Source organism: Mirounga leonina, unplaced genomic scaffold (genome assembly GCF_011800145.1).
Source record: "Mirounga leonina isolate KUSES-001 unplaced genomic scaffold, KU_Mleo_1.0 Mir_204, whole genome shotgun sequence".
Taxonomy (NCBI): Eukaryota; Metazoa; Chordata; class Mammalia; order Carnivora; family Phocidae; genus Mirounga; species Mirounga leonina.
This window is the reverse complement of record NW_023270513.1, coordinates 1,794,639-1,813,310: the sequence shown is the minus strand read 5'-3', so window position 1 is coordinate 1,813,310 and position 18,672 is coordinate 1,794,639. Positions and strand designations below refer to the sequence as shown.

The 18,672-nt window shown below is 38.5% G+C and overlaps 1 protein-coding gene across 5 annotated transcripts in view; it reads right to left on the bottom strand.

Annotated features, from left to right (window-relative positions):
- Positions 1-18,672, bottom strand: part of EDA (ectodysplasin A) — a 416,826-nt gene that overhangs the window by 127,258 nt on the left and 270,896 nt on the right. For all 5 annotated transcript variants that reach the window (XM_035028688.1, XM_035028689.1, XM_035028690.1 and 2 more), the window contains exon 2: positions 7,266-7,371. In XM_035028688.1, the coding sequence (XP_034884579.1) occupies positions 7,266-7,371 (106 nt within the window). The remainder of the gene's footprint in view (positions 1-7,265; positions 7,372-18,672) is intronic.

Genomic DNA, 18,672 nt, shown 5'->3' with positions numbered 1-18,672 from the left:
CTTTCTTTCTTTCTTTCTTTCTTTCTTTCTTTCTTTCTTTCTTTCTTTCTTTCTTCTTTCTTTCTTTCTTGATTGTTCCCTTTATCATTATGTAGTGTCCTTTTTTTTTAACAAGGCTTTTCTTTTCTTTTCTTTTTCCTTCCTTCCTTCCTTCCTCCCTCCCTGTCCTTTTCTCTCTTTCTCTCTTTCCCTTCCTTCCTTCCGAATTATTTATTTATTTGAGAGAGAGCGAGGGAGCACACAGAGATGTTAAGGGAGAAGCAGACTCCCCACCAAGCAGGCAGCCCAATGTAGGGCTCGATCCCAGGACCCTGGAATCATGACCTGAGCTGAAGGCAGATGCTTAAATGATTGAGCCACCCAGGTGCCGCATGTAGTGTCCTTCTATGTCTCTTGTTACAATCTTGGTCTTTAAGTGATTTATCTGATAGAACTATTGCTACCTCAGTTTCCTTTTTGCTTCCATTTGCATGACAAATGTTTTTCCATCTCTCCACTTTCAATTTGCATGAGTCTTTAGGTCTGAAATTTGTCTCTTGTAGGCAGCATTGCTTTTTTATCCATTCAGTCACCTATGTCTTAAGATTGGAGCATTTAGTTCACTTACATTCAAAGTAATTATAAATAGGTATATACTTAGTACCATTTTGTTACTTGTTTTATGTGTTTTTTTTAGTTCTTTTATTTAATTAATTTATTTTTAAAAAAGATTTTATTTATTTATTTGCGAGACAGAGAGAGCAAAAGCAAGTGCAGGAGTGGGGGGAGGGGCAGAGGGACAAGCAGACTCCCCACTGAGCAGGGAGCCTGACATAGTGCTGGATCCCAGGACCCGGAGATGATGCCCTGAATAGAAGTAGATGCTTCACTGACTGTGCCACCCAGATACCCCTCTTCTTTAGTTCTTTTCTTTTCCTTTCTTCTCTTGCTCTCTTCCCTTGTGGTGTGATGGCTTTATTTAGTGATATACTTGGATTCCTTTCTCTTTACTTTTTGTTTATCTATTATAGGTTTTTGATTTGTGCTTACCATTAGGTTCATATAAAATGTGTTATGCATATAGCAGTCTATATTCACTTGATAGTCACTTAAGTTTAGACCCATTCTGAACCTCCTGCTCCTCCATTTTCACCTGACTAAATTCTTCCTTCTTTCTCTGTACCACTTTACCCTGTACCTCCCCTGTTCTTTTCTTATCTCAGAAATGGCAATTCTACTAGTCTAGTACCTTAAGTCCAAAGCTGTGAGGTCAGCCTTGGCTCTTCTCTGTCTTTCATACTACTTATCTAATCAATCTGACAATCCTGTCAGGTATTCTTTTGAAATCTATCCAGAATCTAATCACTATCTCACCACTCACATTGTCCCCACCCTGGTCTAAACCAACCTCATCTTTTCCCTGGATTATTGGTATACTCCCTTAATAGGTCATCCTGCTTCTGTTCTTTCTCCCTGCATCTATTTTCTCATTTATTTAATTTTTATTAATATTTTTATTTTAATTCCAGTATAGTTAACATACACTGTTCTATTAGTTTCTGGTATACAATATAGTGATCAGTAATTCCATACATCACCTGGTGCTTATCATGGCAAATGCCCTCCTTAATCCCCATTTCCTCAGGCACCTCCCCTCTGTTAACCATCATTTTGTTCTCTATAGTCTGTTTCTTGCTTTGTCTCTCTTATTTTTCCTTTGCTCATTTGTTTTGTTTCTTCAATTTCACATATGAGTGAAATCATATGGCATTTTTCTTTCTCTGACTTAATTCACTTAGTATTATACTCTCTAGCTCCATCCATGTCATTGCAAATGGCAAAAGTTCATCATTTTTTATGTCTGAATAAAATTCCACTGTGTGTGTGTATGTGTGTGTGTATCTCACATCTTTCTTTATCCATTCATCAACTGATGGACACTTGGGCTGCTGCCGTATCTTGGCTGTTGTGAATAATGCTGCTATAAACATAAGTGTTCTTGTATTTTTTTTTTTGAATTAGTGTGCTTGTATTCTTTGGGAAAGTACCTAGTAGTGGGATTGCTGGATCATAGGGTAATTCTATTTTTAACTTTCTAAGGAATCTCTATACTGTTTTCCAGAGTGGCTACACGAGTTTGCATTCCCACCAACATTGCTTACAGCTATTTTCAATTCAGCAGAAAGAGGGATTCTGTTAAAACAGAGGCCAGATCATGTTGAATCTCTGCTCAAAATCCTCCAAATGGTCCCCATATTACACAGTATAAATGTCAGAGTCCTTACCTTGTCCTACAAGGGTCTATATTTGACTTTGCCCACTGATCTCATCTCCTTCCCTCTCTTTCTTGCTCACTCTGTTCCTAGCCACACTGATCTTTCTAGAACATACCAAGAAATTTTCTGCTACAGAGCATCTTTATTTACTATTTCTTCTCTCTCCTCCTCCCCAAAATATATGCAGGACCTATACCTTCATTTCATTCAAATCTCTTCTCAAACGTTCCCTTATTAGAGGGGACTTCCCTGATAACTTTCCAGCGCACATCACTTTCTCTCCCTTTTTCCCTGTTATATTTCTTTCCACAACATTTATTGTCCATTTTTTTTTACAGTATAAGTTAAGCTCGTTGAGGGCAGAAAGAAACATCTATTGAGGGTCTCCTATCGGCCAGGTCCTTTTCTAGGCCATGGGGATATAAAAGTGAACAAAACTGATAATACCACTATCCTTCTGGCATTTCCATTATAGAATTATAATAAGCTGCTATATTTTCTCAGTAAATATTTGATGAATGCATTGAATAAATATAGCATACACTGAATAGAGTAATAGAAATTGTTCAAATTTAAAGAATATTTGGATTGGCTCCTCACTCTTTAACTCACTGAATCTCCCACCCCATCTAAAAAATGGTTCTGTAGCTTCCCAGGTGAAAGGCTAGAAATTTATTTGAATCCCAGGACCTCTAGACATTCTATACTCCTCCCTCTAAGGGCTCTTGGGTTCCTCCTAAGTATACTGTTTAAAGAAAAATATCTGAAAGGCATCCAGATGGCCAAAGAAGAAGTCAAACGTTCACTCTTTGCAGAAGACATGATACTCTATGTAGAAAACCCAAAAGACTCCACCAAAAATTTGATAGAAAGGGTTCATGCATTCAGCAAACTGTCAGGATATAAAATCAACATACCAAAATCTGTTGCATTTCTATACACCAATAATGAAGCACCAGAACGAGGAATCAAGGAGTAGATCCCATTTACCATTGTATCTAAAATCATAAGACACCTTGGAATAAACCTAACCAAAGTGGTAAAAGATCTGTACTCTGAAAACCATAAAACACTGATGAAAGAAACCAAAGATGACACAAAGAAGTGGAACAACATTCCATGCTCATGGATTGGAAGAAAAAATATTGTTAAAATGTCTATACTACCCAAAGCAATCCACACATTCTGTGCCATCCCTATCAAAATACCACCAGCATTTTTCACAGAGCTAGAACAAACAATCCTAAACTTTGTATGGAACCACAAAAGATCCCAAATAGCCAAAGTAATGTTGAAAAAGAAAATCAAAGCTGGAGGCATCACAGTCCCAGACTTCAAGCTGTATTACAAAGCTGTAATCATCAACACAGTATGGTCCTGGCACAAAAATGGACACACAGATCAATGGAACAGAACAGAGGACCCACAACTATATGGTCAACTAATCTTCAACAAAGCAGGAAAGAATATCCAATGGAAAAAAGACAGTCTCTTCAACAAAGGGTGTTGGGAAAACTGGACAGCAACACACAGAAGAATGAAACTGGACCACTTTCTTTCACCCATACACAAAAATAAATTCAAAATGGATGAAAGACCTAAATGTAGGGCGCCTGGGTGGCTCAGTTGGTTGAGCAGCTGCCTTCGGCTCAGGTCATGATCCTGGAGTCCCTGGATCGAGTCCCGCATCGGGCTCCCTGCTCGGTGGGGAGTCTGCTTCTCCCTCTGACCCTCCCCCCTCTCATGTACTCCCTCTCTCTCATTCTCTCTCTCTCAAATAAAAATAAATAAAATCTTTAAAAAAAAAAAAAAGAAACCACCAAAATCCTAGAGGAGAAAACAGGCAGCAAACCTTTGACCTTGGCCGCAGCAAATTCTTACTAGACACGTCTCTGGAGGCAAGAGAAACAAAAGCAAAAATGAACTATTGGGACCTCATCAAGATAAAATGCTTCTGCACAGCAAAGGAAACAATCAATAAAACCAAAAGTCAAGCAACAGAATGGGAGAAGATATTTGCAAATGACATATCTGATAAGGGGCTAGTATCCAAAACCTATAAAGAACTTATCAAACTCAATACCCCCCAAAATAAGAAAATCCAGTCAAGAAATGGGCAGAAGACAGGAACAGACATTTCTCCAAAGAAGACATCCAGATAGCTAACAGACACATGAAAAGATGCTCAACATCACTCATCATCAGGGAAATACAAATCAAAACCACAATGAGATACCACCTCACACCTGTTCTGAGTGGCTAAAATTAACAGCATAGGAAACAACAGATGTTGATGAGGATGCAGAGAAAGGGGAACCCTTTTGCACAGTTTGTGGGAATGCAAACTGGTGCAGCCACTCTGGAAAACAGTATGGTGGTTCCTCAAAAAGTTAAAAATAGAACTACCCTACCACCCAGCAATTGTACTACTAGGTATTTATCCAAAGGATACAAAAGTGCTGATTCGAAGGGGCACATGCACCCTGTGCTTTAGCAGTGTTTATAGCAGCACTATCAACGATAGCCAATTTATGGAAAGAGCCCAAATATCCATTGACTGATGAATGGATAAAGAAGATATGGTATATATAGACGAACCATGAGAGACGATAGACTCTGAAAAACAAACTGAGGATTCTAGAGGGGAGGGGGTGGGAGGATGGGTTAGCCTGGTGGTGGGTATTGAGGAGGGCACATTCTGCATGGAGCACTGGGTGTTGTGCACAAACAATGAATCATGGAACACTTCATCTAAAACTAATGATGTAATGTATGGGGATTAACATAAGAATAAAAAAAAGAAGATATGGTATATATATTCAATGAAATATTACTCAGCAATCAAAAAGAATGAAATCTTGCCATTTGCAACAATGTGGATGGAACTAGAGTGTATTATGCTGAGCGAAATAAGACAAATATCATATGATTACACTCATATGTGGAATTTAAGAATCAAAACAGATGAACATAGGGGAAGGGAAGGAAAAATAAAATAAGATAAAAACAGAGAGGGAAGCAAACCACAAGAGACTCTTAACTATAGAGAACAGACTGAGGGTTGCTGGAGGGGAGGTCAGTGGGGGGAGGATGGGCTAAATGGGTGGTGGGCATTAAAGAGGGAACTTGTTGGGATGAACACTGGGTATTATATGTAAGTGATGAATCACTAAATTCTTCTCCTGAGACCAATACCACAATATATGTTAACCAACTTGAATTTAAATTAACAAAAAGAAAAATATCTAGTATTCCATTAGAAATTGGGGATCAACACATAGTGATGAAATATAGTGACTATCACAGGAGGAAATGAGATAAGGAGTGCTACAAATTAATAAGGGAAGCTTCTGCCTTGTCCAGAAAGAAAAAATACTTCATATCAAAACAGAATAAACACTGTAAAGAAGATCAGTGGCAGAGATCCAGATAAAGTGGTTTGGGAGAGAGGAAGAAGCTTCATTCCTTAAGAGAAAACTTGGGAGGCCAGATGAAGTGGTAAACTTTAGAATCTATTAGACTTCCCACTGCAGACCATGCCCACAGCAGAAGGTGATATTGCTCTTAGCACCTCTCCCCTCTCCTCTTTAGCAACCACGGAATATGAAAGGTTTGGTGGTTCTAGAAGTAGCCTCAGGGGAAGAGTTGAAGATAGGAAAACCTATATGTATCAAAGGGTGAGATGATTAGGAGAAGAAAGGGACAATGATTCTCAGTTCTCAGCTTCACCATAGCCTTCTGAAGACTTCAGGGAACTGGCTGCAAGCAGTATGTGAATAATGGGTGCCTTTTACTTCGTGGACCACATTTCCACATTTCCTAGGCTTGAACTTGGTCACCAATTATATGTAAAGTGACTGCTCTTAAGAATGGCCCCACTGGTCCAGTTGTCCATTCAAGGGCTCAATAATGCACCACCCCTAGAGACTAGAACATCCCACTTATCTTATTTCTCTAACTGTCCTTTTTTATTACAATCCTTGTTGTGAGCCCTTTTCACACTTCATTTAGTTCTACTTCTTCTTGCTCCTACTGACAAATTTCTGGCTCCATTTCTTCAGTAGCTCATGCCTTCTGGAACTGCTTCCATCACTGGCCCTTATTCCTATTGACAAATATCAGGTTAAAAATCTGATTTTCATCTTTATATAGTCATATTGTTTTGTAACCCCCACCCAACATATATCTTAGGCAGATGTAGCCAGACACATGCTGTCTTTAAATCCAGATGGCATTGCAGCAGTGCAGAGCTCTGCATTCTACAAATTCCTGTGCCAAGGACATACATTCTGTCATTTGACAGAGTGATGTTGAAACAGCATTCAAAGACCCTGCCCAGGAGCTAGCGTGACATTTTGTTATGCCCCCAAAAATGCATAGCTAGTTAACTCAAAACTGTCTCATCCTCAGTAAGAAGGGCTTTAATGGCACATCGTAACCTTGCTGAAGGGGAAATGAACATCATCAACTTACATTACAAACACCAACAATTTGCCAGGTACTGGGCTAGATTCTAGAGTTATATAAAGATAAATGATCCCCTACCCTCAAGGAGCTTATACATGAGTTCTAAAAGCTCTAATTCATGTTTGAGCATGGTAGCTGATTACCAATATTGATATGATTACCACTGGGATTAACACATCATGTGTCACCATGACACTGTCAATTCCAAGAATAGGACTGAATCCTCTTGGTGGCCTTAGTAGATATGGGGTGTCCCCAGGAGAGATGAGGTCCTCATGCAGTGTAATCATGAGAGATATAAATGCTACCATTGCTCTCAGATATACTGTGCAAGGAATGAAAATATCTGGGGTTGGAGGAGAGAGGATCCTTGTATAGTCAGCTTTATGGACTGATTCATAGATTAGGCTGGAAAAAAACTTCTCTGACCTTTGGTTTATGGACGATATGTGAGATAGTGAAACACACTTGAGAAGGCAGTTCTCAAAAGGATACTTCTCATTTATCATAACATGTGATAAAAGATCACCCAAACAGACTTACCATCCGCACCTTCACTGCTTTTGCTTCTTTTATTGCGGCGAACATGCCTACTTTCCTCTTCAGAGTATGATTTTTCTTCAGGGAAGAAGAAATTCAGAAGGGCCATCTATAAAAATAAAAAGCAGATGAGTCAAAGAGTGACCCCAGTCAACCATAGCCAACATAAAAAAACTGGCTTTCTGTAGACAGTCTAGCTTCACCTGAAATCGGTGTGCCTAAAACCTAAGCCCATCTTCTCCACTGTACAAATACATTTAATTTTTTGGAGCATAACTTAGCTTTATTTTTATTGTGAAACTTTAAATAATATAAAAATATAAATAAAATAAAAATCACAAAAATCTCATCTCTCCTAGATAACCACCATTATATTTCTATACATATATTTTTTATATGTGAGATTATTTTCATTTGGTTTTATACTGCTTATAGCTTGTTTTCTTCATTCAAAAATATATTATCTATGGTCCAAATAGATCTGTCTTTATGTTTATGGCTACATTATATTTCATGATATGCATGTGCCATCTTTGCCATTAATTATTATTATTATTTTTAACACATACTGTAATATTGGTCTCAGGAGAAGAATTTAGTGATTCATCACTTACATATAATACCCAGTGTTCATCCCAACAAGTTCCCTCTTTAATGCCCACCACCCATTTAGCCCATCCTCCCTCCACTGACCTCCCCTCCAGCAACCCTCAGTCTGTTCTCTATAGTTAAGAGTCTCTTGTGGTTTGCTTCCCTCTCTGTTTTTATCTTATTTTATTTTTCCTTCCCTTCCCCTATGTTCATCTGTTTTGATTCTTAAATTCCACATATGAGTGTAATCATATGATATTTGTCTTATTTCGCTCAGCATAATACACTCTAGTTCCATCCACATTGTTGCAAATGGCAAGATTTCATTCTTTTTGATTGCTGAGTAATATTTCATTGAATATATATACCATATCTTCTTTTTTTTATTCTTATGTTAATCCCCATACATTACATCATTAGTTTTAGATGAAGTGTTCCATGATTCATTGTTTGTGCACAACACCCAGTGCTCCATGCAGAATGTGCCCTCCTCAATACCCACCACCAGGCTAACCCATCCTCCCACCCCCTCCCCTCTAGAATCCTCAGTTTGTTTTTCAGAGTCTATCGTCTCTCATGGTTCGTCTATATATACCATATCTTCTTTATCCATTCATCAGTCAATGGATATTTGGGCTCTTTCCATAAATTGGCTATCGTTGATAGTGCTGCTATAAACACTGCTAAAGCACAGGGTGCATGTGCCCCTTCGAATCAGCACTTTTGTATCCTTTGGATAAATACCTAGTAGTACAATTGCTGGGTGGTAGGGTAGTTCTATTTTTAACTTTTTGAGGAACCACCATACTGTTTTCCAGAGTGGCTGCACCAGTTTGCATTCCCACAAACTGTGCAAAAGGGTTCCCCTTTCTCTGCATCCTCATCAACATCTGTTGTTTCCTATGCTGTTAATTTTAGCCACTCAGAACAGGTGTGAGGTGGTATCTCATTGTGGTTTTGATTTGTATTTCCCTGATGATGAGTGATGTTGAGCATCTTTTCATGTGTCTGTTAGCTATCTGGATGTCTTCTTTGGAGAAATGTCTGTTCCTGTCTTCTGCCCATTTCTTGACTGGATTTTCTTATTTTGGGGGGTATTGAGTTTGATAAGTTCTTTATAGGTTTTGGATACTAGCCCCTTATCAGATATGTCATTTGCAAATATCTTCTCCCATTCTGTTGCTTGACTTTTGGTTTTATTGATTGTTTCCTTTGCTGTGCAGAAGCATTTTATCTTGATGAGGTCCCAATAGTTCATTTTTGCTTTTGTTTCTCTTGCCTCCAGAGACGTGTCTAGTAAGAATTTGCTGCGGCCAAGGTCAAAGGTTTGCTGCCTGTTTTCTCCTCTAGGATTTTGGTGGTTTCTTTTTTTTTTTTTTAAAGATTTTATTTATTTTTATTTGAGAGAGAGAGAATGAGAGAGAGGGAGTACATGAGAGGGGGGAGGGTCAGAGGGAGAAGCAGACTCCCCACCGAGCAGGGAGCCCGATGCGGGACTCGATCCAGGGACTCCAGGATCATGACCTGAGCCGAAGGCAGCTGCTCAACCAACTGAGCCACCCAGGCGCCCTACATTTAGGTCTTTCATCCATTTTGAATTTATTTTTGTGTATGGGTGAAAGAAAGTGGTCCAGTTTCATTCTTCTGTGTGTTGCTGTCCAGTTTTCCCAACACCCTTTGTTGAAGAGACTGTCTTTTTTCCATTGGATATTCTTTCCTGCTTTGTTGAAGATTAGTTGACCATATAGTTGTGGGTCCTCTGTTCTGTTCCATTGATCTGTGTGTCCATTTTTGTGCCAGGACCATACTGTGTTGATGATTACAGCTTTGTAATACAGCTTGAAGTCTGGGACTGTGATGCCTCCAGCTTTGATTTTCTTTTTCAACATTACTTTGGCTATTTGGGATCTTTTGTGGTTCCATACAAAGTTTAGGATTGTTTGTTCTAGCTCTGTGAAAAATGCTGGTGGTATTTTGATAGGGATGGCACAGAATGTGTAGATTGCTTTGGGTAGTATAGACATTTTAACAATATTTTTTCTTCCAATCCATGAGCATGGAATGTTGTTCCACTTCTTTGTGTCATCTTTGGTTTCTTTCATCAGTGTTTTATGGTTTTCAGAGTACAGATCTTTTACCACTTTGGTTAGGTTTATTCCAAGGTGTCTTATGATTTTAGATACAATGGTAAATGGGATCTACTCCTTGATTCCTCGTTCTGGTGCTTCATTATTGGTGTATAGAAATGCAACAGATTTTGGTATGTTGATTTTATATCCTGACAGTTTGCTGAATGCATGAACCCTTTCTATCAAATTTTTGGTGGAGTCTTTTGGGTTTTCTACATAGAGTATCATGTCTTCTGCAAAGAGTGAACGTTTGACTTCTTCCTTGCCCATTCGGATGCCTTTTATTTATTTTTGTTGTTGTTTTTTGATTGATGAGGCTAGGACTTCCAGTACTATGTTGAACAACAGTGATGGGAGTGGGCATCCCTGTTGTATCCCCTTCACCTTAGGGGAAAAGCTCTCAGTTTTTTCCCCATTGAGGATCAAATTAGCTGTAGGTCTTTCATATATGGTCTTTATTATGTTGAGTTATATTCCGTCTATACCTACTTTCTTGAGGGATTTTATCAAGAAAGTATGCTATCCTTTGTCAAATACTTTCTCTGCATCTATTGAGGGGATCATATAGTTCCTGTCCTTTATTAATGTAGTGCTTTGCATTGATTGATTTGTGGATATTCAACCACTGTTGAAGTCCAAGGATAGAACCCATTTGGTCATGGTGAATAATCCTTTTAATGTACTGTTGGATCCTATTGGCTAGTATCATGTTGAGAATTTTTGCATCCATGTTCATCAGGGATATTGGTCTATAATCCTCCTTTTCAGTGGGGTCTTCATCTGGTTTTGGGACCAAGGTAATGCTGCCCTCCAAGAGTGAGTTTGGAAGTTTTCCTTCCCTTTCTATTTTTTGGAACAGTGTCAGAAAAATAGGTATCAATTCGTCTTTAAATATTTGGTAGAATTCCCCTGGGAAGCCATGTGGACTCTTGTTTTTTGGGAGATTTTTGTTTACTGATTCAATTTCTTCACTAGTTATGGGTCTGTTCAAATTTTCTATTTCTTCCTTTTTCAGTTTTGGTAGTTTATATGTTTCTAGGAATTTATCCATTTTTTCCAGATTGTCCAATTTGTTGGCATATATTTGTTCATAATATTCTCATAATTTTTTTGTATTTCTATGGTGTTTGTTCTGATCTCTCTTCTTTCATTTGTGATTTTATTCATGTGGGTCTTTTCTCTTTTTGATAATCTGGCTAGGGTGTTATCAATTTTGTTAATTCTTTCAAAGAACCAGCTCTTAGTTTCATTGATCTGTTCTGCTGGGTTTTTTTAAATTTCTAGATCATTTATTTCTGTTCTGATCTTAATTATTTCCCTTCTTCTTCTGGTTGTGGGCTTTATTTGCTGTTCTTTTCCTAGCTCTTTTAGTTGTAAAGTTAGATTGTGTATTTGAGACTTTTTTTTTGCTTCTTTAGGAAGGCTATATTGCTATATATTTCCCTCTTAGGACCACCTTTGCTGTATCCCAAAGGTTTGGGAGTGTTGTGTTTTCATATTCATTTGCTTCCATGTATTGTTTTATTTCTTCTTTAATTTCCTGGTTAGCCCATTCATTCTTTAGTAGAGTGTTCTTTAACCTCCATGTATTTATGGTCTTTCCAATTCTTTTGTGTGGTTGACTTCAAATTTCATAGTGGTGTGATCGCAGTATTTTTGTACTGGGTGAGGCTTGATTTGTGACCCAGTATGTGATCTCTTCTGGAGAATGTCTTATGTGCACTTGAAAAGAATGTGTATTCTGCTGCTTCAGGATGGATTGTTCTGATATAGCTGTTAAATCCATTTGGTCTAGTGTGCCATTCCAAGCCATTGTTTCCTTGTTGATTTTCTGCTTAGATGATCTCCCCATTGATATAAGTGGGGTGTCAAAGTCCACTACTCTCATTGTATTATTATCAATGTGTTTCCTTAAGTTTGTTATTAACTGATTTAAATATTTGGGTTCTCCCAAGGTGGGGGTATAAATATTTAGAATCATTAGATCTTCTTGTTGGATAGACCCCTTTATTATGACATAGTGCCCATCCTCATTTATTACAGTCTTTGGTTTAAAATCTAGCTTGTCTGATCAAGTATGACTGCTCCAGCTTTCTTTTGATGTCCATTACCATGATAGATGATCCTTCACACCCTTACTTTCAATCTGGAGATGTCTTTGGCTCTAAAACTGGTCTCTTGTAAGCAACATATTGATGGGTGTTTTTTTTTAATCCATTCTGATACCTATGTCTTTTGATTGGAGCATTTAGTCCATTTACAGAGTAATTATTGATAGATATGAATTTACTGCCATTGCATTACCTGTGAAGCCACTGTTCCTGTGGATTATCCCTGTTCCTTTCTAGTCTTTGTTGCTTTTGGTCTCTCTTTCCCACTCAAAGGGTCCCCTTTAATGTTTCTTGCAGAATTGGTTTAGTGTCCACAAACTCCCTTAGTTTTTGCTTGTCCTGGAAACTCTTTCTCTCTCCTTCTTTTCTTAATGACAGTCTTGCTGGATATAGTATTCTTGGCTGCATATTTTTCCCATTTAGCTCGTTGAATATATCATGCCACTTTCTTCTGGCCTGCCATGCTTCTGTGGAGAGGTCTGCTGCTAATCTTATGTGTCTATCCTTGTAGGCAAATTATCTTTTGTCCCTAGCTGCTTTCAGAATTCTCTCTTCCTCTCCCTCTTTTTTTTTTTTTTTTGTATTTTGTAGGTTTCTGTATGATATATATCTTGGTGTTGACCTGTTTTTGTTGATTTTTGAGGGGAGTTCCCTGTGACTCTTGGACTTGAATGCCTGTTTCCTTCCCCAGATTAGGGAAGTTTTCAGCTATAATTTGTTCAAATAAGCCCTTCTGCTCCCTTTCCCCACCCTTCTTCTTCTGGGACTCCTATGATATGGATATTATTGTGCTTTGTGGAATCACTGCATTCCCTAAGTCTATATTCATGATCTAATAGTTTTCTTTCCCTCTTCTTTACAGCATCATTATTTTCCATAATTTTATCTTCTCTATCACCTATTCATTACTTCTTCTATCCTCATTGTGATTACATCCAGTTGGTTTTGCATTTTAGTTATAGCATTTTTTTATTTTGGCCTGACTAGTTTTTAGGTCTTTTATCTCTTCACCCTGGTTTTCTCTGGTGTCCTCTCTGCTTCTTTCAAGCCCCGCTAGTAGTCTCATGATGGTTGTTCTAAATTCTTGTTCAGATATATTGCTTATATCTGTTTTGAGCAAATCCTTGGCTGTGATTTCTTCTTGATCTGTCTTTCGAGAATTCCTCCATCTTGTCATTATATCTAGGTTTCTGTCTTCTGTGTGTTATGAAAGCTTGTTATGTTTCCTGCTCCTGAGAGCAATACTATATTAAGAAGGTGTCATACACTGTCTAGGGCCTGGCATTTCACGAGGTGTTTCTGATGTATGCTGTGTACACTCTGCTGTTGTTTTGGCTACTCTTTTCTACAGTTCAGTCTTGTGCAGAGTTCCTCCTTGCAGTGGGTATTTGGACTTTTAACTAGGTGTCCTCTGATTTGTTTGTTAAGGTAAGTCTGATAAAAAAAAAAAAAGCCTGATCCAAGAAAAAAAGGAAAAGGAACAAAACAGCAAACAGACAAACAAAAAGCTCTAAGCTTGATTCCAAAGAAAAAGAAATAAGGAAAAAAGAAAAGAAAAAAAAAAAGAAGCCTGATCTAAAAAAAGAGAAAAGGAAACAAACCAACAAATGAACAAAAAACTAGGAGCCTGATTCCAAAGAAGAAAGAAAAAAAGAAAAAGAAAAAAATAGAAAATTAAAAATTAAAAAAAAAAAAAAAAAAGCCTGGTCCTATTTCTGCCAGAAGTAAAACTGACACTTTGGAGCATCCAATTATGATTGGATAGTACCAGTCATGTCAACATTCTTCTGGGAGTTAGCCATGACAAAGCGCACAAGTATTCTCTTCCTTTCCTAGACTCCACAGAACTCCTGGGGGGCCTGTGTTGGTCTTCTGAGGGAGAGGCCCACTGTGCCGCCTCATAGTCAGACCTGCCCTAGTAAAGATGCTCCTGTAGGGTGCAGGGGTCAGGGTTTGGTGTGAATCCAGCCTCCACTGGAGGCACTGTGTTTCTCTCTGTAGTCCAACTGTGCCAGTGGGTGGGGTGGGGGGTTGGGGGGGGTGGAAGATCACATCACCCCACCCTCTTTTCCCCAGGCAGGGGAACTCCCAGCCATTGCTGTTCAGGAGGCCCTCACAGAAAAGTGAACAATCTCGCCTCCAGTGTTCCAGGCTTTTGTCAGATCCCTGCATTCAACCTGTCTGTGCCTGGGCCATTGGCATGCCTAGCCACAGTTCTCCTATGTTTTATCTTTGGCCAGCAGCTGGTATTCAAAACTCCAACTCTTAAGGGACTGGGCAAGACGTGGACATGTTCCCCTCCCTTGGAGGAGAGACTCATAGCACTGTGCCAGGCACCGTTCTGTCCCTGAAAAGCAGTCATGTGGTCACCCAGGTGCCTGGAGTCTATGGTGAATCACAACAAAAAGCTACAACCAGGTTATCTGCCCTCAGTGCACCTCTGTCCCCTGCTGTTGAATGGCTGCTCAATGGCACCCACCCAGTGGGCCTTTTGTCCTTGCAGAGGCAATATACTCTCTTCTAAATGTACTCCAGGAAGGGGAAATATTCTCTCCCAGTGTGACCAAGGGGATCCCTGTACCATGGCATCTTGCATGAACCCTATGTGCTGCTCTCTCTTCTGCTCTCTTGCTCTCTCCCTGACTTCTCTCCATGAAAAGGACTCCCTCCCCTCCACAGCACCATGGCTTTTTTCTCCCCCAATTCACGTCTCCAAACCTTGCATCTGCCATGTTCTCTCCCTCCAGTTGTGCAGATTGTTTTCTTATCAGATCAATTTCCTAGTTGTTCAAAATGATTTGCTATTGATCTAGCTATGTTTGAGGGTCGAGGCAAGCCCAGGGTCCCCCTACTACTCCACCATCTCAACTCCTCCTCTACCCCAAATCCTTTTACTTTTGATGCATTATTCCAATCATTCCGACCATGAAATTTTGGTTAATCTCTGAATCCCTTCTCTTCTGCTCCAAATATCTAATAAGTAATCCTTCAAGTCCCATTTCTCCACATAGTTCTGGGGTTCAGAGAACTCAGTCACAAATTTCTAACTTCCCTCACATACTGTACTGATGTCTGCCCAGAATTAGACTTCAGGTTGTTCCTCCCTCTGGGACTTCATTATTATACATCCACAACTTTTCCACATTCTTATTTGTGCTAAACTTTTGGTTTGTTCCCAGAATGCTATGCATCCAATTATGATTGGATAGTACCAGTCATGTCAACATTCTTCTGGGAGTTAGCCATGACAAAGCGCACAAGTATTCTCTTCCTTTCCTAGACTCCACAGAACTCCTACAGCACTCGTAGTCTGTAAGACTCATTTTGGTACTTAGTCCTCTACTGTCTTATGATGATCTCTCATAATAATACAATGTTTCATATGTGAATGGGCCTGGTTTCACTAATGATAATCATAGCTTAAATATATACTTGTTTAAGTCAATTGTTATCTTGCAGTATGAGTGCTTCTTTGTGGTTAAAAAAATATGCTTGAAGTAAACTGTGGACTGAATAGTAGGATTGAGAGTGATTCTAATCCTGACTCTGACACTTATAGCTGTGTAACCTTGGACAAGTTATTTAAATTTTAATTTTCTCATCTGTAAATAGGAATAATAATAGTACTTTGCTTATAAAGTAGTTGTAGGGTTAGTACAGTATCCAGCATTTAATATGCACTCAATAAATGGTAGTATTATTATTAAAATTAATCTCCAATTATACTAGTTAGATAGCTTGAGGGTTATAAAAGAAGAAATAAATCTGCATTTTCATCCTAGTGTTAGTTTAAAAAACAACTCCAGGGGCGCCTGGGTGGCTCAGTCATTAAGCGTCTGCCTTCAGTTCAGGTCATGATCTTGGGGTCCTGGACTGAGTCCCGCATTGGGCTCCCTGATCAGCAGGAAGCCTGCTTCTCCCCCTCCTACTCCCCCTGCTTGTGTTCCCTCTCTCACTGTGTCTCTGTCAAATAAATAAATAAAATCTTAAAAAAAAAACCCTCCAGAATCCTTATGTCTGCTACATTTCTGATTAATTGGAAAAAAAATGGGTGGGACTTAAGAAGGCTTTACCATTCTACACAAACTTTCTTCAAAATCCTGTGATTTACTGTTTACATAGAACAATCACACCCAAAGCCTTACTGTACATGATTAATGTCTTGCAGAATATATTCATGTATTAAATATAAAATGAATAAATGAATGTATAGATAATCTCCAACTTGCCATAGGGTTGTATATAAAAAGATTTAGGTTGAACTATATGAAATTATTATTTTGTGTCCAAAATCCTTGAATATCAATAATTTCACACAGTTCAATGGAGAAGTGTTTTTAAATCACTTGATTGGAATTTAAAATGGTTTTTCCCATAGAATCAACTTAATAAAGTCTGATTGGGTTTCCAAATAAAGCCCCAAAACAGTTACTTAACTTACAATATAAATAAGTTATCATACTACTCATAATATAAACCCAAACCACTATTTACAATAAAATATCAATCATTTGCAACTCTAGAAGAACAAGTCACTCTGGATAGAAGAGTTTTCTTGATAATTTTGCTGAAACTTCAGCTATTTGGATAGAAACGTGTCTACAATCTACGATTTAATTGAGGGTTTACTGAATATGTAGAAGACTATTTGCTTGTACAGTAAATGGCCCCAGTCCACTATGGTTTTAAGTTTTTAAAAAATACAATTGTGTTACAGAGCAACACATGCTTTGTTAGAATTGTACAGTTCCCTGAGAGCAAGAGAAAAACATCTAATACACACTGGGAGTGGACAAGGCTTCTTGGAGGAGGTGCCACCTCTGAGTCCTGAAGGCTGTTGAGGATTCAGTGGTGAATGGGAAGCCAAAAAGGAATTCTAGGCAAAGAGAGCATTGTGTTTAGAGGTTCAGAGGAAGGAGAGTGGCAGTTTTTGAAAACACAGGTACCTTAGAATAAATGGTAGGAGGTGGGAAGTGATGGAAAAAAATGAGCCAAGAGACATTAAATAAGGGCCAGATTATGTTTAGAAATTTAGGCTTTATCCTGCAGGAGGGGGTATCCTCTGAATGTTTTTCTTTTGTAAATTTTTGTACCTTATGAAAATTTGAGTTATAATTTATAGACAGCAAAATGCACACATTTTAAGCATAGTTTGAGGAGTTTTAAAAACATACATGCCTTTGTAACCACCACCAAAATCAAGATACAGTACATTTCCATCACCCCAGAATTTTCCCTTGTGACCCTTCCAGTCATTTTTCAGCTCTATCCCCTAATCCAGGAAACCACTGTTCTGATTTCTATCACCATAGCTTAGTTTTTCTCATTCTAGAACTTCAAGTGTATGGAATCATACAATATGATTGAATTTTTGTGTGTGTGTTGTTTCTTCCTTTCAACATAATATCTATGAAACCCATCCATGTTCTTTGGGGTATCAGTAGTTCCTTCCTTTTTATTGCTGAATAGTATTTTATTATATGGATATACCACTATTTTTAATGCATTCACCTATTGAGGGATATTTGGGTTAATTCCAGTTTGGGGTTATTATGAATAAAGCTGATATGAGCATTAATGTATGAGTCTTTCTGGGGACATACGTTTTCATTTTTCATGGGTAAACACCTCAGGGTAGAACTTCTGGGTTATATGGCATGTATTTGTTGTAACTGCTAAACTGTTTTCCAGAATAACTGTACCATTTTATACTCCCATCAGCAATGTATGAGAGTTCAAGTTCTGTGCATCTTTACTATACTTGACATTGTCAATATTTTAAGCATTCTTGTGGATGTAGTGTTTCACTGCAGTTGGTTTTTGAATTCTTAACTTTTAATTTATTTTATTTTATTTTTTTAAAAGATTTTATTTATTTATTTGAGACAGAGAGAATGAGAGAGACAGAGAGCACATGAGAGGGGGGGGTCAGAGGGAGAAGCAGGCTCCCCGCCGAGCAGGGAGCCCGATGCGGGACTCGATCCAGGGACTCCAGGATCATGACCTGAGCCGAAGGCAGTCGCTTAACCAACTGAGCCACCCAGGCGCCCTGAATTCTTAACTTTTTAAAATGCTTTTTTTTTCTCTTGCTGTCAACTATCAGATTTCAGCTCACCTACCTATAACATCTTTTCCAGTCCCTTTAAATTTAATGCTTATAATCTGCTATAGGCTTGACATCTTGTTAAAACTAATTAGAATCATGTACAAACAGAATAAACAGGTGGTCAGTGCATTTTTGAATGGCTTTTCCAATAAGTAAGACGCATATTCTCTGGCAGCTTAGAGGCCATTTATTTACTGCTTGATTCCTGGTTGTGGTCTGGATAGGTGAATTTGTCAAGGTAACTGAGTTTTACACAAGTATGTTATTACAGTATAATGCTATTTCTAGGGTAAATGTATTTTGAAGTCCAAATGGAGGCCTTCCTTGCCATCACCAACTATGGTTCCAGAATTTTTTTCATATTCTGCATTCCCTCATGGTCTCAGTTTCTATGGGTATTCTGGTAGGGCCTCTAGCACACTCTTGTGTCCTGGTGGCAATAGTAGGAGAACATGTTCATATAGTAATTGCTC